The 24,905-nt window shown below is 39.1% G+C and overlaps 1 protein-coding gene across 2 annotated transcripts in view; it reads left to right on the top strand.

Annotated features, from left to right (window-relative positions):
- The first annotated feature begins 6,004 nt into the window (after positions 1-6,004).
- Positions 6,005-24,905, top strand: part of SUGT1 (SGT1 assembly cochaperone of MIS12 kinetochore complex) — a 45,003-nt gene continuing 26,102 nt past the window's right edge. The window contains exons 1-9 of one of the 2 annotated variants that reach the window (XM_087814308.1): positions 6,005-6,174; positions 6,270-6,327; positions 12,344-12,431; positions 13,079-13,148; positions 13,796-13,866; positions 17,540-17,593; positions 21,612-21,628; positions 22,480-22,539; positions 24,021-24,055. In XM_087814308.1, the coding sequence (XP_087670434.1) occupies positions 6,137-6,174; positions 6,270-6,327; positions 12,344-12,431; positions 13,079-13,148; positions 13,796-13,866; positions 17,540-17,593; positions 21,612-21,628; positions 22,480-22,539; positions 24,021-24,055 (491 nt within the window). In that variant the 5' untranslated portion in view covers positions 6,005-6,136. The remainder of the gene's footprint in view (positions 6,175-6,269; positions 6,328-12,343; positions 12,432-13,078; positions 13,149-13,795; positions 13,867-17,539; positions 17,594-21,611; positions 21,629-22,479; positions 22,540-24,020; positions 24,056-24,905) is intronic. The other variant, XM_016205397.2, reaches the window with a different exon arrangement.

The following is a 24,905-nucleotide window of genomic DNA, read 5'->3' as shown; positions in this document are numbered from 1 at the left end:
ATGTTGCTATTTTATTGTGTATATTTTTTATCTTTTGTAAATCTTTTTTCTTCCTAAAGAAGACCCTTTAACATTTCCTATAGAACACCTACTACATAAGGCCACTTTACCAAGGCCAGGAGACATAGCAGCTCTACCTAATACATAGAAACAAACAAAATGAGGAGGTAAAGAAACATGTCCCAAATATAAGAAGAGAACAAAATTCCAGAAGAACAAAATAAGGACAAGCAATCTACCAGATGCAGAGTTCAAAACATTGGTTATGCCCTGGCTGGTGTGGCTCAGTCAGCTGGACTACCCCACACACTGAAAGTTTGTGGGTTTGATTTTCCTTCAAGGGCATGGAGGCAACTGACCGACGTTTCTCACATCAGTGTTTCTCTCTCCCTTCCTCTCTTCTCTAAAATCAATGGAAACATATCCTCAGGTGAGAATTAAAAGAATGAAATGAAAAAACACTGGTTATAAGGATGCTCGATGAACTTAGGGAAAGAGTAGATGAACTTAGTGAGAACTTCAACAAAGAGATAGGAAACATAAAAACAACTAGAAAACAAAAAATTGGAGACAAGATGGTGGTGTAGGTTAACGGGGTACCCATCGCCTCCCACAATCACATCAAAATTACAACTAAAATATAGAACCATCATTCAAAACCACATGAAATCTAGCTGAATAGAAGTCCTACAACTAGGGAATTAAAGAAGAAACACATCGAGACCAGTAGAAGGGGCAGAGACTGGGGGAAATCGAGGAAGAATAACGGAAACTGGCTGATCCCACACCCAGGTGCAACAGTTTAAAACTGGAAGGGATATGTTGGCTGTGGAGGTTTCCCAGAGGAGTGAGGGGTCCCAGCCCCCCATTAGGCCCCCAACCCAGGGTTCCAGTATTGTGAAGAGAAGTCCCCACAACTTGGGGCTGTAAAAACCAGCAGAGATTGAGGCTGAAAGATGTAGAGGCAGCTCCTCTTAAGGGGCCAGTGCATGGAATTAACTCAGTCACACTCCCTTTGAGTTCCAGCACTGGGGCAGCAGCTTGAAAAGAATCTGGGATATTAGGGGAGGAACTAACTTGCCTGGAATTAGCTTCCTCCCAGACAGAAGAGCTGGCAGAGGCCATTGCTCCTTTGACAAACCCTCCCCGACATAGTTGGCAGGCAGGCACCATATCCAAATCTCCAGCAACCTGTCTCACACCTTTCGCTTTGCTCTGGTGATTCCTGGAGACCCCGCCCCTCTCTATTTGCAGGCTCATCCAAGCCATTTTCAGTGGCTTTTCTTTGCAAGTGACCTCTCTTGCCTCAGGTTTAGGACTTTTCTAAAATCAAACAAGCAGCAGCTGGCCTCAGCGTGCCCCATACCTCTTGATAAGTGGCCCAAGGCCTGGTGCTAGAGGCAGCCTGCTTTGGTTCATAGCTTAGCCTTTCCTGAGTACCTCCAAGACCAACACAAGTAGCAGCCATCTACAGGTTACTGTGTAGCTCATATTGGGTGGCCCTGGGCAGGGCACAGGCAGAGGCTGACTTTGCACCTCTCAGGAAGCCCCAGAGACAGTGTACATAGTGGTCAGTTTTGCCCACACTGGATTACAACCCTATCATATCCATGAGTGATTCAAGCGGAGGACTTGGTGATCACCAAAGCCCCACTGAAGTAAATCCTGCTCCATAGGGGTGTCTCCAACACAGCAGCTCTTTGGCTGTAGTTGCAGCTGGTCCTCACAGCCGATTGGCCTGGGGGTCAATTCCTCCCAGAGATGCCAACAGCAACCAAGGTTCAACTAAAACAGGACAGTCCACACAGCCCACACAGGGGAGCACCTAGAAGGCCCAGCTCAGGTGACTGGAGAGGCTGAGCCACTGGGCCCTAAAGGAAACCTACTACACAAAGCCACTCTACAGATTCCAGGAGACATAGCAGCTCTACCTAATACATAAAAACAAACACCTGGAAGCAGCCAAAATGTGGAGGCAAAGAAACATGTCACAAAGGAAAGAACAGAAGAAATCTCTAGAAAAGGAACTAAGTGAAATAGAACCAAGCAAGCTAACAGATACAGTGTTCAGAATTCTGGTTATAAGGATTCTCAAGGATATTAGTAAGACTATTAAGAAAACAAGTGAGACCATCGATGACCTAATAAAATACCTATCAGAAATGAAGGCTACACGAACTGAAATGAAGAATAATTTACAGGGAATCAATAGTAGAGTAGAGGATGCTGAGAATCAAATCAGCAATGTGGAACATGAGGAAACAAAAAACAACCAACCAGGAAAGCAAAAAGCAAAAAGAATCCAGAAATATGAAGACAGTGTAAAAAGTCTCTGGGACAACTTCAAGTGTACCAACATTTGCACTATGGGTGTACCAGAAGGAGAAGAGAGAAAGAAATTGAAAATCTATTTAAAGAAAGAATTACAGAAAACTTCCCCTACCTGGGGAAAGAAATAGACTTCCAAGTCCAGGAAGCACAGAGAGACCCAAACAAGAGGAACGTAAAGAGACCCACACCAAGACACATCATAATTAAAATGCCAAAGGTTAAAGACAGAGAATCTTAAAAGCAGCAAGAGAAAAGCAGTTACCTACACGGGAGCACTCATAAAACTGTCAACTGAATTCTCAACAGAAACTTGCAGGCCAGAAGGGAGTGGCAAGAAAATTCAAAGTGATGAAAAGCAGTGACCTACAACCAAGATTACCCAGCAAAGCTATCATTTAGAATTGAAGGTCCGATAAAGAGCTTCACAGATAAGAAAAAGCTAAAGGAGTTCATCACCACCAAACCAGTACTACAAGAAATGTTGAAGGATCTTCTTTAAGAAGCTAATGAACAAAATAAACTGACAAACAAAATAGACCCAGGCACACTGAAGCATGCATCAGACTGAAGCATTTCACAGAGAAGAGGGGTGGGAAGAGATTAACCAAAGAAGTTATATGCATATATGCATAACCCATGGACACAGACAATAATGGGGTGAAGGCCTGGGGAGGGGGTGGGGGCATGGTGGAGTGGATCAATGGGGGGAAAAATAGGACACCTGTAATACTTTCAACAATAAAGATTAAAAAATAACCACTCAGAAATGAAGAATATACTAACAAATGAGGGTATAGAAAAAGATATTTCATGGAAATGGAAAAATAAAAGCTGGTGTACCGATATTAGACAAAATAGACTTTTAAAAAAAGGCTTTAACAAAGACAAAAAAATACTCAGCCATTCCACCCAGCCTTCAGTATTTAACTGAAGAAACCCAAAACACTAAATCAAATAGACATATGCTCACTGCATATATGTTCACTGCAGTATTATTTACAATAGCTAAGATGTGGAAGCAACTTACGTATCTCCATCAACAGATGAATGGATAAGGAAGAAGTGATGCATATATACAATAGAGTAGGACTCAGTCATAAAAAAGAATGAAATCTTGCCATCTGCAAAAACAGGATGGACCTAGAGGGTATTGTACTGAATGAAGTAAGTTAGGCAGGGAAAGACAAAGGCCATATGGTTTCACTTCTAGATGGATTATATATTTAAAAAAACAAACCAACAAGCAGAACAGAAACTGACTTATACAAAGAACATTTTGACGGTTGCAAGGGGGTAGGGGGTTGGTGAAAAATGTGAATGATTAATAAGCACAAATTGGTACTTACAGAACAGTCATAGGGATGTATAGTTAATGATATTGTAATAATGATGTATGATGTCAGAAGGGTACTAGATTTTCTGGGGTGACCATTTGTAAGTTATGTCCAATCACTGGGTTGTACATCTGAAACTAATATAACATTATATATCAACTGTAATTGAAAAATAAAAAATATTTTAAAAGAATTTAATGGGGGACATGACAAATGGTGGTGTTTTTTAAAAAAAAGATTGAGTCAATTGGATATCCATATTAGGGGAAAATAAACCTTGATTCCAACTTCATACCTTTCACAAAAATTAATTTGAGGTAAATCAGATCTGGATGTGAAAGGTAAAATAATAAAGCATCTAGAAGAAAACACAGAATATCTTCATGGCCTTGGCATAGGCAAAGCTTTATTATATATGATACAAAGCATTAACCATCAAAGATCAGCAAACCTAGACAGTTTTACCTCAAATATTTCTGTAATTCTTAACCTGCCTCTCCATCCCCACAATCACTGACCTATTTACTAGTCACTTTGGCCTGTGTGAGGGTCCAGAACAAGTTATACTCCAAGATGTGCCTCAGTGGTATGCAGATTACTCTGAGGTAAAGGCAATTTTAGGGTCAGGCTTAAGAGAAACTTCTGCCTTCTTCTGCCAATTACCTAGAAGAATTTGAATTAGAGACCTAGCCCAAAAGAGATTACCAGGGATAACTTCTTTTGACCTATTTATAGGACAGGGCAAACTTCTAATTACTGAATGTCTGCTCTTATCATCCTCCAGTGACCTTTTGAAGTTCCCCAAATACCTTACATCATCCCTAGCTCAGGATGTCTTATATACTTCAATCTTCCTTTCTATCTCTGAACCTGTCAGGTATGCATGGTCTCTGACTCTCCCTTGTATGTGGTGTTCCCATAGCACATGATATTAAATTTGATTTTCTCTTGTCAATCTGCCTTTTGTTAATTTGAGTATTTGGCCAGCCAAAAGAAGCAGAAGAAGGAAAGGGGAATCTTCCCTATTCCCTACCCTTGTAAAACAGCAGTGATCTCACAACAGCTGTTCTTTTCCCTTTAATAATTTTTTCACAGCACAGACAGCATAACAGGATACTTAGAACTGCAAATTTGACTGCTACTGCCTTTTTTGATTAAAACTCCTATAATGGATTAGCATCATTTAAAGAGAATCGCATCCAAGCTTCTCAGCAGACCACACTTCTAGCTTTGTGACCTGGCAGTCACTCACCTCTCCAGTGAGTCTGCTTCTAACTTGAATGTTGGCTCTACTAATTTTAGAGTTCACATTATGTTTTGTAAGACACGTCCTATTCTGAATTACCTTTTCCATTTCCATCGTAAACTAAATCCATTCCTATAGTTTATACTCCCCAAAGTGACCCACCTTGTTATCACATGACTCTTCCCCTTCTTCCATTTTACCACTTAGATCAGCATGGGTTTAAGTTTCTGGAGGGCATTAACATTTTTGAATCCAGGGGCTTAGCTTAGATTTTGGGCGTACTAACACTCAAGTTCCTTCACTTGTTTATCTCTCCTGAGTCCCTGACTCCCACTCCTGCTCCTCCCACCCCCGTCGGAGCGCTAGCTGGAAGCTGCTTCCGCCCGACCTCCGGTCAGGGAGAGGCCGACCCACTAGGTTGGGAAGCAAAGCAGCCAGCGCTGCGACTTCAGCCCATCTTCCTCCTTCCAGTGCCTTCCGAAGGAGCACCTTTTCCTTCTTAATCTGGGAAGCCAACTGGGACGCCAACCTGAGCCTGTGGCGCCGTGGGGGACGGAGCAGCGCGCCCGCACCGGAACCAGAAGGCTCCGTTCTGTCCAGCTTTCGCAGGGCAGAACGCCTTCTGGCGAGTTCCTGAGGGTTCGCAGCGCCAAGATCCCGGGAGCGACGCGCTGCCACCTGGGAACTTTCCCGTAGCGGCAAACGACGTCACGGGGCACGGAAGGCTCGGCTGTCTCCAGTAATCTAAGAGTGTGGCCCATTGTGACAATGGAGCGCGATGTGGCTCGTTATTACCAGGCATTCAAACGCCCCCACACGCCGCACGTTCCTGAGCGACGACACTATAGTATCAAAGTTCTTTTAAGCTACTACCCCAGAAGCCTCTGTCGGAGCGCGGGGCCGCGGTGAAAGAGGGTTAACCCGAGCAGCCCAGGCCTCCGAAACCATGGCTGCCAGGGGCGGGAGGGGGCGAGGGAGTCGGGGGAAATGGGAGCGCGGGTCACCGGAAGCGGGGTGGGCCTGGAGCCTCGGTCCTCCAAAGTCCCGGCGAGCCCCGCGCCTGCCTTTCGCCTCCCCTCCCCCCGCGCACGCTGCGTGGCTGCTCGTTGGCTACTTAGGACGGAAGCTCGGTTGGTGTCTCTCCAGAAGTTTCCCCCTTGGGCGGCGGCGGAGCTGGTAACCTCCGTGGTAGCAGCTGCGGCAACAACAACATTGACTGTTAGAGATGGCGGCGGCTGCAGCAGGACCTGCAACATCCCAAAGGTACGTGATTTTTCTTCCTTTTGCTGTTTATTTTTATCCCCTGCCCCCCTTTTCTTCTCAGTGCGCCCTGGTTAAAGTCGTTGTTTCCTTGGCAGGTTTTTCCGGAGCTTCTCAGATGCTCTGATTGACGAGGACCCCCAGGCGGCGTTAGAGGTGAGAGAACCCGTCTCAGCCTCTACTCTCCTTTGGGGAACGCGGCGAACCCCGCCTCTTTCCAGCACATGTCTTCCTGGGACTGGGCCGGCTGATTCTGCAGTGTCTCAGCCCTCATACTGACAGACCCTGCCTCTTCCTTCTCTATTCCATAGTGACCCCGTTACCCTAGACCCCGGTTCCTGCCCCTCCTATGCCTAGGCTGTTTCTGCATCCTCGCAGCTCTTTAGAAAAACGTTATCTGTTTCCGTAGTTGACATCCTTAGTTCGCCGGGAAGGATATTTTTTTAAAATGACATATGACTAGAAGAAGTGAAGTCTAGGCTTAATGGTATTTAATTCGATTTTTCGTTTGACAATCACCCTTCCCATTCTTATGTACCAGGCGATGTGCAAGGTGTATATGAACTCGGACTACCATAACAAGCACCTTTTCCACTATGTCCCTGAAAATTTCCAGATGTCCCGTCACTGTTCATTATTGACTTGTTTATTCACCAAAACAATATTTTTGGAGTTGATGTGTGCAGGGAACCAATTGCTATTGATTAAAGTCTTACTTATGTACTTAACTGACTTACAAAGCACTTTGTGTTTGTGTGAAGTGAAAGACTATGAAGCTGTAAAAGAAAGTAAAAGGGCAAGAGTTAAATAATACAAAGGAATAAAGACAGCCCAAGCTAAGGATACATGATGCAGTAGGTCCCAATATTTAGCCCAGGGGTTTCTTGCTTTGAAACACTAGGAAAAGAAACCAAACCCTGTTCTGTTGTTATAATCTAACATACCTAACATTAGCAATTTGAGGCAAGAGAACCTTTTTCCTACTTAGGATTTCTAGGAATAATACGCCACATGGTGGTAGAGCCTCTCTGAGGAGGTGACATTTGAGCAGAGACCTGAGGGAATGAGCTTGGGAGCTCTGGAGAAAGCATTCCAGGCAGTGCCGAAATCCTGATGTAGGAATGAGGCTGGCCTGTACAAGGAGCAGCAAAAAGGCCCATTAGACTAGAGAAGGGTGAAAAGAGTATGAGATGAAGTGGGGAGGAAACCCAGGCTAGGTCCCTTAGTGCCTCTTAGGCCAGAATATGTTCTTTGGATCTGAATGTGAAGGCCTTCAAATAAAGTGATTGATTAATCAGTTGTACTATAATGTTTCCTAATGAGGCCTCTGGGATCAGTAGTAGAATAATGTTACAGGAGGCACTAAGAATTTTTCTCCACAATTCCTTATGTCAGCTAGATAGCTATTTTCAGAATTTACATTTGTTATGGTCCTCTTAGACTTCAAGCCTCCTTTGGAAATCAATTTATATAAAAGTTGCTTTTAAAGGATATTGATGTCACTTTTCATCTCACTTATTTTACTTTTTAATTTTTATTGAAGTATGACATAATAGATAACACAAATCTGAAGTCTGCAACTAATGAAGTTGTTTTACATATGTGTATATCATGCAGATTAACATATAGAACACTTTCATCCTCAAGGCTCTCTCATGCTTCTTCCCAAACAATAATTCCCCTTTCCCATATGACAACCCTTATTGGGTCATCACCATCAGTTAGTTTTGCTTGGTCTTGCACTTCACATAAACAGAATTACAGTCTAGGTGCTAAGTTGAGTGTAGGCACTCTGTCTTGCTTTAAACATTTGTGAGATACATTCATATTGTTGTAGTATGAATCCTTTTCATTGCTGTGTACTATTTTATTGTACAGTAGTAGCACAATTTATTCTAACAGTGGAATAAAGAATGAGAAGGAGACTGCTTGTGTCCAAATCATGGTTTCATGATACCTTTGTAACCTTATAAAAGTTCCTTTTATCACGCTGGATTAGAATTCCTGTCTCTGAATAAGAACTTGAAAGGGCTTTGATGAACATAAGTAATGTAAGGTACATGTTGAGGTCCTTGAGGTAGATATTTTGTAGTTTCTATGCTCTCTGTGTTCTAACCACACTGGCTTTCTTTCTGTTTGTCATGTTCAATCCTGTTGAGCAGCCTTTCGACTTGCATTGTGGTTTCTTTTGCCTGAAATATACTCAGACTTTCTTGACCTATCTGATGTTCTGCTTGGGAATGCTCATTACCTTAGATTTCAGCTGAAATGTCGCCTTCTCAGAGAAGATGTCTTCTCTAACCACCCTATATTTAATTTGGGTCCTAATGTAAGCATTAAGAGAGCAGAAATTTTCCCTGGTCAGGTAGCTCATTTTGTTAGTTCATATCAATGTTTCCCAATGCTCCAAGGTTGTGGTTTCGATCCCCAGTCAGGGCACATACAAGAATCAACCAATGAATGCAATATTCATATTTTTTTTTTTTTTCAGAGAAAGTGGAAAGGGGGGGGGATGGATGTGAAAGAGACACATCAATTGGTTGCCTCCTGCACTTGCCCCAGTCAGGGCCAGTGATCGAGCCTGCAACCAAGGTACGTGCCCTTGGCCACAATCAAACCCGGGACCCTTCAATCCATAGGCCTACGCTCTAACTACTGAGCCAAACTGGCCAAGGAAGACAAAATCAATATTTCTCTCTCTCTGTCTCTTAAAAAAAAAAATCAATAATAATAAATAAAAAAAAAGAGCAGGAATTTTGTGTATATTTTTTGCTACCACTGTGTTCTTAGTGTAGTGCCTGGAAGGTGGTAGGCACACAAATGTGTTAAATGATTCTTACTATAATTCTTGCAACAACTGAGGTGGATATTTGCATTTTCTAACAAGGAAGCTGAAGCTAAAGAGATTTAACTTGCTCAAGGTTATACAGTTCAGAAGTGATATGTCTCTGGGTTCAGTTCATTAGGGTCATCTTCTGGAGGAGGGGGTAAAATTGGGGTGTATGATATAATTAAAGGTTTGATAGCTGACTTCAAAGTAGCTGACCATGGGTAACTTTGTTGAGAGCATAGCTGGTTAGCATAAATGTGCATTTGTTCCAGTTCTTCGTGGTTATGTGTTTTTTCTCCATGGTAGTTTAGGAAGGGAGAAGGATTGATATTATTTATCACCCATGATTGGGGATTAGCTGTGGCTGGAAGAAAACAGAAAATGGAATCAAATTGTGATACTCAGAACTAAAGGCCTTCAGACTTTTTCAATCAGTCTTCCTTGGCCAGTTTGGCTCAGTAGTTAGAGCGTAGGCCTATGGATTGAAGGGTCCCCGGTTTGATTGTGGCCAAGGGCACGTACCTTGGTTGCAGGCTCGATCACTGGCCCTGACTGGGGCAAGTGCAGGAGGCAACCAATTGATGTGTCTCTTTCACATCCATCCCCCCCCCTTTCCACTTTCTCTGAAAAAAAAAAAACAAAAAACTTGCAGTCAGTCTGGGCAAGACTGCTTTTGCTTTTAACCGTAACAACCGTTTACCTGTTGAGTAGCATTTTATTTTATTTTTTAAAATTCAACTTATTGAGTGACATTGCATTTTAAAAGAGCTCAAAACGTTAAAGATTTGGAAATTTGTTTCTAAGAGATCCAAGTCTTAAACAATCTTACTGCCTTTTTAAAAAGGAGATTTTCCTCTATTCTGAGCTACCAGGTATTTCCTTCACCATTATCTTAGTAAAGAGTTCAGCATTATTTCATTTTAAAGTTCACCATGTTTTTTATTTTTGAGAACTATAAATTGCTTGACTCTAGCATCTCGTTTTATATGAATAAGTACATCTCTGGACATGTTTACAATATGTTTCACATTGATCTCCATTAAATAATAGCTTTTTGCCACTGTGATTCACATGTTGGCACTGAAGTTTTCTGCCTTTTGAGATCCCTCCCTTCAGTCCCTTTGTACTCTAGCAGCCAGCAAACTGTTGTTACAGAAACAGTAGAACTCTGGAAACATGCCACAAGTCAGATATAAATACAACTGCAACTCATTATTTTATCTTCATTTTTGGTTTTATTTATATTATTCAAAATAAACTGATTATTATGCTTTATTCATAACTTTACAAGTTTATGTATCATAAAGTTCAGTTTGTGCACAGTTTTTCAGTAATGTTTAGTAACAGCCCAGTAAGTCAATTGTTTTAACTGAGTCACTATAAATTATCCTTCTTGACCAATAGTTGGTATGTATATTTAAAGGTTATTTCCAAGTTAGTTGTTTGAAATTCGTAAGTTTTTACCTGACCTTTTTAAGAAAAGGAATGCTATTTATCTTTGTATCTGTAGTGTCTGGTCTATCTTTGTTACATAATATATGTTTAAAAATAGTTTTTGAATTGATGATAGATATTAATATAATCTGTAACAGCCTTTGGGACCCATGGTGTATCTGTTTTGCTGAGGAGAGGCTAGAAATTTCCTTTGCAGATATGTTTGAGTAGATAGGTAAGAAGCTATCAGCTGTTTTCAAAATTGAAAGTTTAGTGCAAGATGGTATTATTTAACTTAGGAATTTCAAAGTATTAAAAAACATAATACAAATGTCAGATGGTATGTGAAAAAAACTTGGAGTAAAGAAACGTTACCAAGAGGCAGTGCTCTTTAGTGATTAAAGTCCAATTTGGAATCAGACTTAGATTTGAATCCTGTCTCTGGCACAGTCTTGTCACTAACTAGGAAGTGAGGGAATGAATCTGTGCACATCTGGGGGAAGAGCATTCTAATGAGAGGCAGCAGCAGGTGCAGAGTCCTGCTGGTGAAGATCAAGGAGGCCATTGGGCTAGAATGGAGGAGCAAGCGGAGTAGTAGTAAGAGGTGACATCCGAGAGAGCAGAGAGTCATGTCAAGAATGGTCTTTTAGGTCATTGGAAGGGGTTGGGCTTTTGCTCTGGGTTGGCTGGAAAGACATTGGAGAGTTTTGACCAGAGACATAGTAGCAAGCTCTCGCATTTGTTACTGCTTGGATCAGGGCAATTAGGACGAAAATGGTAAAAAGTGGTTTGGACTTTAGGTATGCTGGATTTTAGGGATATGATTACCAAGAATGGTATTCATTGCTTTGTGAGAATCATACACTGTTAGGTTAGAACAAAGCCAGTGTGTAGCTATTGAAGTAGTTTAACTTTTAAGACGACTACCAAATCCCTAGGATGTGTGAGTACTGGGTAGAGAATCATATTGTTCCTATTTGCCTTCATTTGTCCTTGGCCTCACTAATCATGCTGTCTTTTCCATCATCATTGTTCCAGCTACTACTTATATACCGTGAATGCTCAGGGTCGCAAAAATTTTAATCTCTCTGATATTAACTCTGGATCACTTGATAGTATGAGGTTATTATATCTGGGGTTTCAACTGAATGCTGTAATTTCTTAGGGTTGTTTGCCATTGGCAGAGGGTAGGAGAGGTCCAGCTAAACTTGATTGTGTATTTATTGATTCTGTTAACATTCCTGAACTCTAGGTTCAACTTCCAGTGTTTTTTTCTTTTAATCCTCACCCGAGGATATGTTTTTATTGATTTTAGAGAGAGAGAGGAAGGCAGGGGAGAGAGAGAAATATTGATGTGAGAGAAATATCAATCGGTTGCCTCCCATACACACCCCAGCCAGGGATTGAACCCTTTTGCTGTATGGGATGGTGCTTCAACCAACTGAGCCACCTGACCAGGGCCCTTTTTTATTTTATTATTATTTTACTTATTATTATTTTATTATTTTATTAGACAGCTTCATATTTTCTAGGCATCTCAAATTCTGTATAATCTTTGAGTCTCCTCCATATTAGAAGGAGAAAAATCTATGATGGTCAATGTATATTAACTAAACTCTTCAGAATAAATGAGGTCATAATTACCATTTATTGAGTTCCTATTGTAGGCCAGGAACTGCTAAGTGCTGTATATAGATATTACTTTAGATAGTGGGCTTTTGTGGGGAGAGGGGAGGAGAAGGGGAGATATTGATCATCTTGCAAAGAAAAGCTCCTAGCTTGTTTCAGTGTTATCTTCGCTCCAAATATCTTATGACAATAGTTTTATTTGATTAAAAATCATGTTTAATTTGAATTCAATGACTTTTCAAAAACAGATACTTATACTTAACATGCTTGTATTTGTAGGAGCTGACTAAGGCTTTGGAACAGAAACCAGACGATGCACAATATTGTCAAAGAGCTTATTGTCACATCCTTCTTGGGAATTACTGTGGTAACTTTTCTTACAAAATATATTGTCTCTTCTTTAAGTGTTACTTACAGATTTGGCCCAAGATACAATGAGTCAAATAAAATAGAGATTATCTTTGAGGATTTTAAAATTGGTCTTTCACACAAAGTGAAGTAGCTGAAATATCACAAACGTCGTTGAACAACACCCATTTAAATTTAATGGATGTCCTTCCTTCAGCAGGTGGAGAATTTATATAGAATTCATTTGTGGTTATTGGATATGCTAACAGAATAGCATATTTATTGTTTTACAGAGTAAATTCACATTTTTTATAAGGAATATATTTCTTTATTATTTATATAACTTTAGTTATTCTGGATAGAAAATCTGGGTAGGGGAAAATTAAATATCTTGAGTCAAATTGCATAAATGATGTTAATGAGAAAATTAGGTAAACTTTGTGATGCAGAGCTTTATTTACTGTCTGAAGCGCTTTAAAAAGGAAGTTAAATACTAGGCTAATAAGATCTGAGGGTAATAGTTACTAAATTATATCTTGGTGTAGCTTTTCCTAATTTAAAAGTTACTTGTCCATTTTACCAACTTAAAAACCAAAAACTGATTCAAATTTTATGTGTAATATTTGTTAGAATCTATAAAAAGCCTTTTTTTTTTTTTTTTTATAGATGCTATTGCTGATGCGAAGAAATCTCTTGAACTTAATCCAAATAATCCCACTGCTATGCTGAGAAAAGGGTATGCAATAACTATTCTTCTGGGTCTGGATGATAAATAGGTGTTTAGTTTGTTGAATGAATTAATGGTAAGCTTTATATAAATAGTAAATTCTGTATTCATACATTCTAGAGCTGAGATAGGATTTAATTTAGATATAATTTATGCTTCTCTTATATTAACTGCAGCAGGTGATAGGAGATGTATAGTTAGTATATTTTAAAATTGTGATGATTGAAGTATCTGCAAGGTGTAGATGAAACTGTTCATTATTTGAAATTTTCTGTCTTTGACTAGAGAACATTTATTCCTCAACGAAGCTGGACAGACTACTTCTAATGCTATAAAAATTCTGTATCTGTATTTTGTATCCCAGATTGCTTCTGTTGATGTGTGACTTTAAGAAATTTAACTCCTTACTATGACTATATTTTGGACTAAGCAATTGTATACAATTAAAATCAAGAAATTCCTTCTGAAATTGATTGCAAAGTTGGATATTAATGGGAATTATACTAGATGTTACATAGAGTATTTTAGAAAAATCTCTTGACTTCTTATTATACACTTGAATTCTTTTGACAATAGAGAATACTAAGATATTTTTTAGGAAGACTGTTTTTCATAATCTTGTGTGTGTGGTATTTATTTTTAATATGTTCATACAGGATATGTGAATACCATAAAAAAAACTATACTGCTGCTCTAGAAACATTTACAGAAGGACAGAAATTAGATAGTAAGTATTGGAATTATATGTTAATAAATTAATTCATTATTTCTCTTGTGTCTTAAATACCATTGCTGAATTTTGTTTGTGTAATCTCAAGTTAATTATAGAAACCCAACACCATTTTTTTCTCCTTTTAATGGTATTGATTAAATTGGCCTTCCTTTAGCATTTAAATTGCAGGTAAACTTTACCATTAGAAGCTAAAAACTATATATAAACACTCAGTGTGCTCCTTGTACTTAGTCTGGTTTTATTTTTTCCTAGTAGAAAAATGAAAGTTTAATTTGCCCTGGTGTTCAGAAGTCTATTTATTTTAAATTTTATTCAGATTGCTGATATGGGAAATCTTACAATGAAGATTTTTATTGGGGAGTGAGGTGTTAGTTTAGGTAAATTTGGTAGGGCACAGGAGAAACATGGAGCTTTGAGAGTATTGTGAGTTTTTCATGTCCATTTTAAAAAAATGTATTGGTTTTCTTAGAGGAAGGGAGAGAGGGAGAATAAGATGCGAGAACAGAACATTGGTGGGCTGCCTCCTGCATTCCCCCTACTGGAGATCGAGTTGCAACCTGGGCATGTGCCCTGATGGGAATCAAACCAGCAACCTTTTGGTGCACAGGATGATGCCCAACCAACTGAGTCACACCAGCCAGGGCTAATGTTGTCTTGAGAGAAATACAGGTTTTTCCCTGCCATCTGAAAATAGAGCCATCCCTGTGAAACCTTTCATAAGTCAAAATGATGTAAAGTGAAGAAGTAATTATCATTGATGTATATGCAAAAAATTTCATGTATTCCCAGACCCCAACTAACCTACCAAATCATACCAAATAACACATGAAACCTAAAATAACACTAACAGGTAGTAAAAGAAGGAATGCTATGATAAATACATAGCCAGTATAAAGTAGAAATAATGTTTGTATTGTGTAGTTTCACTTATTAAAAAGACGATTGATTTCTCCTGAAGTATATAACAGAACACCACACTTTTTGTACACCTATCACTCAAGCAATATATTTTTCATTTTATCTATTACTGGTGCCAGCTATAAAAGACAGTTTTGTTATTAGCAGAACCAGTAGTCACTTTGGCAGCTTTCAAGTTTCTTTCTCTCCATGTAAATAGTATGAATGGTGGATGCAGGCAGGTTGAACATACGCAGAATGTCTTTATTTCATTCATCACAATCAGCATCCTTAATTACGTCCAGTTTTACGCTAAGTGCATAAACACCCTTACAAGCTCTCTTATGGTTTTCTAATACTTAAGATACATCTAGCTAACAGATACACAGAATAAATAGAGATAAAACACAGATGCTCACAGACACAGTTAAAAGCCATGGCAGGTTGATGCTGAGATGTTGATTGTAATACCTGGGGAAGGTGCTTGGTGGGGGGCACTATGTCTGCTCAGGATGCACACTGTCTCTATAATGGCTCATGCAAAACAAACACTGAATGCTCTTTACTGAACTCTTACACAAAAAGCGAAAATCCTATTTGGATTTTCTTTTTAGTTAGTGAAAACAAGTAGTAATGTAAGGTCTTCTGTAAAAGTGAAGTAGTGTGCTGTGAATTTTCGAAAAGCAAGGGGTACCTATATATGAAAATTATCACAGCAGTATGGATATCTGCACACATATATAGAAGTAATAAGAGCCAAGAATCAAAAATCTGCAAAAGACTAAAAGACAGTGGTTGTAAGTAATCTCATAGATAATCGTAGACTACATAACCTTAATTGTATAGTATCATTTAATCTTCATCTTATGATAGAGTATTAGCACAATTCTCTAAAGCAGTGGTTCCTAACTTGCTGATTTGATTTTGCTCCCTGGGGAACATTTGGCAGTGTCCGAAGAGATTTTTATCATGACTGGTGGATGGGGAATGTGCTATTTACATCAAGTGAGTAGGGATCAGGGATGCTGCTAAATATCCTGCAATGCACAGGGAAGTCCCCCAAAACAAAGAAGTATCTTGTCCAAACTATTAGTAGTGCTGAGCTTGAGAAACCCTGCTCTAAAGTATTGTATGATTCTATTTTTAAAAATGTACTCTGTACTGCTTTGAATATTTGCTTTTCTGCTGTATACCTACTCTAGAAAGGGCATTAGGCCCAACTTTTGCAAATGGAACTTAAAAATTAGGAAAAGAGAGATCTAGGCAATAGGAGTTATTCTTAAATTTGGTTATCCCAAGTGTGGTATGTGAATAATATGGCTGGCTACTCAATTAGGAAGTGAGCGTATTGACACTCAGCATATTCTAAAGAGTACAGTTCAGTTATCTAGTGCCTTGATACATGTTTGAAAACCCTGAAGAGACACGAGTCATTCTATCTTCTAGATTTCTAAGTCTTATTTCTTACCTTTTTAGAGCAACAGAAAGTTCTCTGTCTAAATTCCTTCTTTCAGATATCTTGCTATGCTTTGATGATCTTAGAATTATTTCAGAGGTGGCCTCAGAAGAAGATGTCTGCTGTTTGATAAAATTGCTGTTGAGGACATTTAATTTGAAAACAAATTAGTCTTTAAGTTAAATTCCAGGAAAAAATTATGTTAAAGTATTAGGCTTCTGTTACTATAAGAGAGGGTAAAAAATTTGTAATTCACAGTATTAACTTTCTCCCCGCTTTATATGGTAGGAAGCTTGGCCTATTTACTGACTAATTTGAATAATAGGTTATTTAAATCTAGGATTTTGATATACTGTAATTATTCCCCACTAGAGAGAGAGAGAGTGTGTGTGTGTGTGTGTGCGTGTGTGTTAAGGCCTTTATAGTTGAGCTTCACTTATAAATTATGGAATTATAAAAATTAGAGATTATTAGAAAATTCTATTGTAAGAAATTTTTAATTGCTTTTTCAGAATTATCTTGTCTGCAGTTAGCTTGAATTAGTAAACTTTTATTTAAGAGTACTTTAATAATTTTTCTTAACATTATATTTTATTAGATTCTGTAACTATCTGGATGTTGTCATTGTTCTGAACCTTCAGAAGTGAATAATTTATGTACATGTTCACATTGCTATCTATAAATATAGTTCAACTATATGTATAGTTCTTGGCTACCATGGAACTTGGAATTATTACAGCACTTCACAAAGGATAAAGATGCTTCTTGGTGTTGGTAGGAAAGGCATGGTAAGAAGTAGAACCACTGAGAGAATAGTAGACAGAATAGGTAGGTAGCTGCATGGAGAGCAAACTGGGGTTGAGAGAGGCTTATAGACCTCAATCCAGTTGCTGGTTACCAAGCCTCCACCCCATCCTAACAGATGGCATATTGGGAATCTCCTTTGGGCCTGATTTTGTTTTGTGAGAGAGGAAGAATCTCCTTTAAGAGAAGAGGGATGTAGGTTATCTATATCTGAGAACCAGTAAGGTTGACTGGTTAAAATTAATTTTTTTATAAATTAAAATTAATTTTTTTAATTAAAATTCTTCAGGATGAACAACTAAATATTAAGCCTATTGGTATATTTATAGCTATAACATTAGGGTTGCTGCAAGTTCTGTTAGGACAGGTATTTTTGTCTGTTTAATTCATTGCTGAATCCTAAGTGCCTAGAACACTGTTTGGGATATAGTAGGTATTCAATACGTATTGGTTGAATAATATGTTAGATTGTGCAGATGAGTTATTTTACAATCAGTTTGCTCTTTGTAGGTGCGGATGCTGATTTTATTGTCTGGATTAAAAGGTGTCAAGAAGCTCAGGATGGTAAGTATGTAGATTTCTCATGGTCTTTCAATTTAAAAAGAAGTAAACATTTGACATTTTTTTATTTAAACAAATTTGTTTTTTACTTTATAACTTGTAAATAGTGCATGTTCCCTTAGATAAGAATTTCTAAAGGAATTATTTAAAATTTTTTTTATAACAGCTTTATTGAAATAGAATTCATATACCATGCAACTCATCCACTTAAAGTGTAAAATTAAATAGTTTTTATTATATTCACCGAATTGTGCAACCATCAAAAAAAAAATTGTGCAACCATCACCGTAATCAATTTTAGGACACTTTAGTACCTTCAGAAGAAACCTCACAACTTTTAGCACTCCTCCTTCTCCATTGCCTCCCAGCCCCCACACCCCCCAGCCTTAAGCAGCCAGTAATCCACTTTCTGTCTCTATGGATTTGCCAATTGTGGACATTTCATATAAATGGAATCATACATTATATAGTCTTTTGTGACTGGCTTCTTCCACTTAGCATAATGTTTTCAAGGTTCAGGTTTCAGTGACTGCCTGACCTACCCCAGTGTTCAACTTAAAAAATAGATGTAACCTGTAAAGTGCCAGACCCTTCTCCTTGGTGATGGGTTGCATCCTCCTGGAGGTGTCCTGCATCCCCACAAAGTGGGCCCTGTTTCTATGAGCAGCTCCTACCCTTGCTCTTCTTATTCCCTTCAGTATTTCCCTGACAATGCCCAGGTCTCTTGATGCCTACTCTCCCAAGGAGTCTGAGAAGCTGGTTTTTATTAAAGTTTTTTTTTTTAATTTAAAAAATTTTCCATTGCAATAGACATACATTATTATAGTAGCTTTAAGTGTACACCCTGGTGATTAGAAATTTCATAACTTGCTAGTGAGCATCCCAATAAATCTTGCATCCATCTGATACCATACATGGTTACTAGAATATTATTGACTGTATTCAGTAGGCTCTACTTTACATCACTGTGACTCTTTTGTAACAATCAGTTTGTACTTTTTAATCACTTCACCTTTTTCACCCATCCGCCCAATACCTCCCACCCTCCTAATCTGGCATCCACCAAAATGTTTTCTGTATCTGAGTCTGTTTCTGTTCTGCTTGTTTGTTTATTTTGTTGTTAGATTGAATTGTCAATAGGTACATATTTATTGCCATTTTATTGTTCATGTTTTGATCTCTGTTTTTCTTCTTTTTCTTTAAGAAGACCCTTTAACATTTCATGTTATACTGGTTTTGTGGTGATGGACTCCTTTAGCTTTTTCTTATCTGTGAAGGTCTTTGTCTGTCCTTCAATTCTAAATGATAGCTTTGCTGGGTACAGTAATCTTGGTTGTAGGTTCTTGTTTTTCATCACTTTGAATATTTTGTGACAATCCCTTCTGACCTGCAAAGTTTCTGTTGAGAAATCAGCTGACAGTTTAATGGGAGCTCCCTTGTAGGACTGTAACTAACTGTCTTTGTCTTTAACTTTTTGCATTTTAATTTTGATATGTCTTGGTGTTGGCCTCTTTGGGTTCATCTTGCCTGGGACTCTGTGCTTCCTGGACTTATATGTCTATTTCCTTCACCAGGTTAGGGAAGTTTTCCATCATTTTTTCAAGTAGGTTTTCAGTTTTTTGCTGTCTCTCTTCTTCTGGCACCCCATGATTCGAATGTTGGTACTCTTGAAGTTGTCCCAGAGACTCCTTACGGTATCCTCACTTTCTAAAATTCCTTTTTCCTTATGCTGTTCTGATTTGATGTTTCCTGCTTCCTTATCTTCCAAATCTCTGATTTGGTCCTCTGCGTCGTCTACTCCACTGTTGATTCCTGTAATGTAGTTTTCATTTCTGACTTTTTTCCCCCAATCCTCACCTGAAGATATTTTTTCCATTGCTTTTCAGAGAGAGTGGAAGGGAGAGAGAACAAAACACTGATGTAAGAGAGATACATCAATTGGTTGCCTCCCACACGTTCCCTGACCAGGTCTGGGGATCGAGCCTGCAGCTGAGGTACGTGCCCTTGGCTGGAGTTGAACCCAGTCCACAGGCCGATGCTCTTAACCACTGAGCCAAACCCGCTAGGGCTCTGGCTGTGGTTTTTTTTTAATGTTTTCTATCTCGACTCTTATGTTTCCTATCTCTTCTTTGAGGTTCTCATTAAGTTCATCTCTTCTTCCCCTAAGTTCACTGAGCATCCTTATAACCAGTGTTTTGAACTCTCTGTCTAGTGGATTGCTTGCTCCATTTTGTTTAGTCCTTTTTCTGGAGTTTTGCTCTGTTCTTTCATTTGGGACATATTTGTCTCCTCATTTGGCAGCCTTCCTGTGTTTGTTTCCATCTATTAGGTAGAGCTACTGTGTCTCCTGTGCTTGGTAGAGTGGCCTAATGTAGTAGGTGTTCTGTAGGGTCCAGCAGCACAGCCTCCCTAATCACCCAAGCTGGACACTTGAGGTGCACAACCTATGTGGGCTTTGTACACCTTCCTCTTGTAGTTGAGCTTGATTGCTGTTGGCACATCAGTGGGGGGGGGGGGATTTACCCCCTGGCCAGTCAGCTGCAAGGACTGGCTGAGACCACCAACCACGGACCTCTGACCACCATGGAGGATCAGTTATGCATGGGCCCACCCTACAGAGCAGGACTTACTTCAGTGGGGCTCTGGTGCCCACTGAATCTGACCCTTGTGTGTGTTGCTTCTGCAGGTGGTTGGGTAATGGTGCTCCTATGTTGTCTGAAGCTGTCCACTGGGTGCATTGTCTTTGGGGCCTCCCAGGAGGTGCAGGCCAAGGTTAGCCACCACCTGTGTTCTGCCTGGGGTCACCTGGCATGAGCTACAAAGTGATATAGTTTGGCTGCTACTTGTGCTGGGCTTGGAAGTGCCCAGGTGAGGTCAAGCTGTGAACCAAGCCTGGCTACTGATAGTTCTGGGCTTGGGGCCACTTAGCGAGAGGTACGGAGCTTACTGAGGCAAGATACTGCTTGTTTGAGAGATTTTAGGAAAATATGAAACGTGAACCAAGACACACCAGTTATGTGGAAACAGCTTGGGTGGGCCTGAAAGTTGGGTGGGACAGGGCCTTAGACAATTATCAGGGTGGGGCAACCATTGAGAGCCAGGTTGATGGTGTCTCAGTTTTGGCTCCTGCCTGCAAGATATGTGGGGGAAGAACTTATCAAAGGAAAATGGCTCCTGCCAACACTTCTGTCTGGAAGAAAGCTGCTCTCCCCGCCCCCCATCTTTCCTTGATGTCAGGCAGTTCAGTTCCTTCCCATATGTCTCTGGTTCCTTTCAAGCTGCTGCCCCAGCCCTGGAGCTCAGAGGGAGTGAGTCTGAGTAAGCCCTTGCACAGGCCCTTTAAGAGGAATTGCTTGGAACTTTAGCAGCCCTCCATGCTCATTTCATGCTCTTAGCCTTAATCCCTGCTCATTTTTACAGCCAGAAGTTATGGGAACTTATTTTCCTGGCACTGGAACCCGGGGCTGGGGGACCTGGTGTGGGCCTGTGCAACCCCTTACTCTCCAGGGGTGTCTTGTGCAGCTGAGATATCCCTCCCTATTTTTAGCTGCCACACATAGTTGTGGGACCTGTTTCCCGTGTCCATCCTTCCTACCAGTCTTGATGCAGCCCCTTCTTTAATTTCCTAGTTGTAGGACTTTCATTCAGCCAGATTTCAGGTGGTTAAGAATGATGGTGGTTCTGTAGTTTAGTTTTAATTTTGATGTGGTTGTGGGAGGAGGCGAGTACTGCATTTACCCACACTGCCATCTTGACGAGAAGTCTTCCAAAGGCAGTCTTCGTTTGTTTAGTTGAAAGGGAGTTGTAGATGAATTTTTTTGGCAGTGGTATCACTGGTAAGTAATTACTAAGGAGTCTAAAGTGGCTCCAGGTTGCAAAATTAAACCACTTTTCTTTATTTGGAATGTATGGAGAATTGGTTTGCTTAATCAGTATGTATATGCCATAGAAGTCATGTATGCAACTTTGCTGATAAATGTACTGTTATCTGAAAATGTTTCTTTTTTATGTTTTTTAATAGAGTCACAATCAAAGGTGGTAAGTTCAAAGATTTTATCTTTCATGTCTTTACTTAATTATATTATTATGGTGCATATTTGAGACAGGACTCAGAATGATCTTCCTCTCAGTTAAATATTAAGCAATACCATTTAAATACTTGTTCAGTTCATTTAGTAACTGAAATCACATTGGTGAAATAGGTATAGAAGGTTTTTTTTTAAAAAAATACGTTTTATTTATTTTAGGGATAGAGGAAGGGGGAGAGAGAAAGAGAGAGACATCAAAGAGGGAGAAACATCAATTGGCTGCCTCCTGCATCCCCCCTACTGGGTATCGAGCCTGCAACCCCGGGCATGTACCCCGACTGGGAATTGAACTGGTGATCTCTAGGTGCATGGGATGACACTCAACCAATTGAGCCACACAGGCCAGGGCAGTATAGAAGTTTATAGTCATGAAAATTATTGGGCTCTTTTAATGCATTTAGTGTAGTTCTTTGGTCAGGATGGTTATTTGTTCTCTGCTGACAAGCATCACATTTCGGTTAAATAATTTCTGCCTTGGAAGTACTTGCAAGGCTTATTATGGTATGCTAAAACACAAAGATTAAAATTTGGAAATGTTTATCTTTGTCTCAGTTTTGTTTTGGACATGAAAATTTTGAAGTTTCTTCAGCTATTAAAAGTTTTGATGAAGTTCAATTTTTGTTTTAAGCTTAGGTTTATGTATAACACACATAGTTTAATTATGGCTAATGGTTTTTAGGAGTGATCATCTACATATTTTGTCAAGAAATAAAATGACAGGGAGTCAGGAGATATGCATGTAGTCCTAACTCTTCATGGGCAATTACTTAACCTTTTTGAATCTTTTTTTCATCTCTAAAGGAAGATTTACATTTCTGTCTTCTAGAATTACATTGTGACATTGAGAAAGTAACTTATCCTGTGAGTTTTCTTCATGTATATACTGGTCCTAATAGAGCTAATCTACCTCAGGCAGGCTGTTGTGAGCATCAGACCAGTTATGTGCATATGTAGTGACTAGGGTTTTGAGTATCACCGAAAATGAGCGTTATCTGGCTATCCCTTTACCTGTAGGCTTGTTTATATTCCTAGGGGTGATGAGTAGGGAATGGATTGAAGGTGTTTAAAAGTTGGCTTCCATGTTAGTATTTTTTGTCTAGGTCTTAACAATATTTGTAATTGGGATTAGGCCTGAAAGCAACACAGTGGAATTTGAATAACAAAGACTATCTAGGAACACAAACATCTGTTTAGCCACAGTGCACGTTATCACTGCTATAGTTCATTCTAGTTTTTATCTTGGTACCAAGATGAATCTGTTCTAATTAGTATCTCTACTTGATATCATCTAGATTCGGGTGTTTCTCAACAGTTAACACTGGAGAGTAAATCTGAGTTAGATTCAGCTCTCTCTAGTGGTTTTCCTTTCTTCCTCCAAACCCCAACTCCTCCCTTTTTATTTAGGAACAACTTAGAGGCCACCTATAATCCAGGACAAGCTCTTTAGATTTTACATAGCCTTAACTGGCACACATGTAGTTTCAGAAGAGTATGGATTGGTCAAGATTCACTTTGTTTCTTTTTTCCCCTTTTTTAAAATATATTTTTATTGATTTCAGAGAAAGGAAGGGAGAGGGAGAGAGAGAGAGAAACTCAGTAATGAGAGAAAGTCATTTGTCGGCTACCTCCTGCTTGCTCCCTGCTGGGGATAGGGCCCGAAGCCCAGGCATGTACCCTGACTGAGAATTGAACCTCGATCTCCTGGATCATAGGTCGATGCTTGACCCCTGAGCCACACTGGCCAGGCAAGATTCACTTTGTTTCTTGATGAGCTATGTAGAATGTTTGTTGTAGAGAGGCATAAGCAGAGTAAGATGTTATCAGAAGGGCACTATGTAAATGTTGCTTCATATGTTCCAGAGCAGTGTTTGTTGCCATTATTAAGCCTGAAGGTTATGCAGTATTCTAAAATACGGTTTTTAAATGCTATTTTCAGTTTAGAGAGTTACTCAGTCTTAGAACTGGACATTTTATATGTAACTTTTTTCAATCATACCTTAGGAAAGTTTTGTTTATATGCTTTTTAAAATTTTATTTTAAAAGAAAAATATTTTTCTGTAATTAAAGCTAAACTATACTGTGGGGGGGGGGAAAGAAAAATATTTTTTTTAAGTGAAACTCAAAATTATAAAATGCTGAATTATTCTAATTTTATGTGAAGCTTAGTGTTATTTAATTATGAATTAGATACCATGCTTTGTCTTGCAGGAAGTTCTCATGTAGTTCGTTTATTCCATATCAAAGTAATAAAGCACTGGGTAAATTAATGATATATACATTTTGATATACAGTTGCTAAGCTAACTTGTAAAAATCTTTTCTCTTTCAACTTGCCAAAATCAGTCTGTACCCCAGATGTCTCATCAGTCAAAAATCAAGTAAGTGTTTCTTTTTCATAAAACAATGCATAATAACTATGCCTAAGGGAAAAAAAACCCTGTTGTTTAATAATAACTCCTGCCGTGGCCTATGTGGTTCAGTGGTTAGAGGGTTGGCCTGTACACCAAAGGGTCTCGGGTTTCACTCCCAGTCAAGGGCACATACCTGGGTTGTGGGTTCAGTCCGCAGCCCAGGTCAGGGCACGTGAATGACGCAACCAATTGATGTGTCTCTCTCACATCAATGTTTCTCTCTCTCTTTCTCTCTCGCTTTCCCTCCCTCCCTTCCATTCTCTCTAAAAGTCAATGGAAAAAATATCCTCGGGTGAAGATTAACAATAACAATAATAATAATAATAGTAAAGTCCTTATCCTGTGATTTTAAGTGTTCCTTAAAAGCATATAAATCATAGTCTGGAAAAACTAAAACTAATTCTAAGGCTGTTTATTGGTTAGTATTAGTACTTATATTTTAGTACTTATATTAAGGTTAAATTCAGATCATTTCTCCACTTAAACTTGGTTTCACGTTATGTCATATTTCCATATATTAAGGAGGGCCTCTTCCACTTAAGTTATTACTACACAAGTAACTAAGTTAGTAGTAGGCTTGATAGAATTATAACTTTACCTGCCTTTTATATTTGGAGTAAATTTTTTATGAGTTGAAAATAACTGTTGCTGAGGGCAGCAGTTACAACAATGAATAAGCATCTAACAAGTATTTGAATTTATTTTAAATTATTTATTAGCCATGTGTAAAACTTGTATTCTTAGGACTGTAACAGAAACACAAGGTATTGCTTTTGAGCTTTGCATTCTTACTGAATTTCAGAGGGAAACCGAGACT

This window comes from Miniopterus natalensis, chromosome 2, assembly GCF_054644295.1.
Source record: "Miniopterus natalensis isolate mMinNat1 chromosome 2, mMinNat1.hap1, whole genome shotgun sequence".
In the NCBI taxonomy this organism is placed as follows: Eukaryota; Metazoa; Chordata; class Mammalia; order Chiroptera; family Miniopteridae; genus Miniopterus; species Miniopterus natalensis.
Note: the sequence above shows the minus strand (reverse complement) of the source record. Positions and strands in the feature narration are given on the sequence as shown.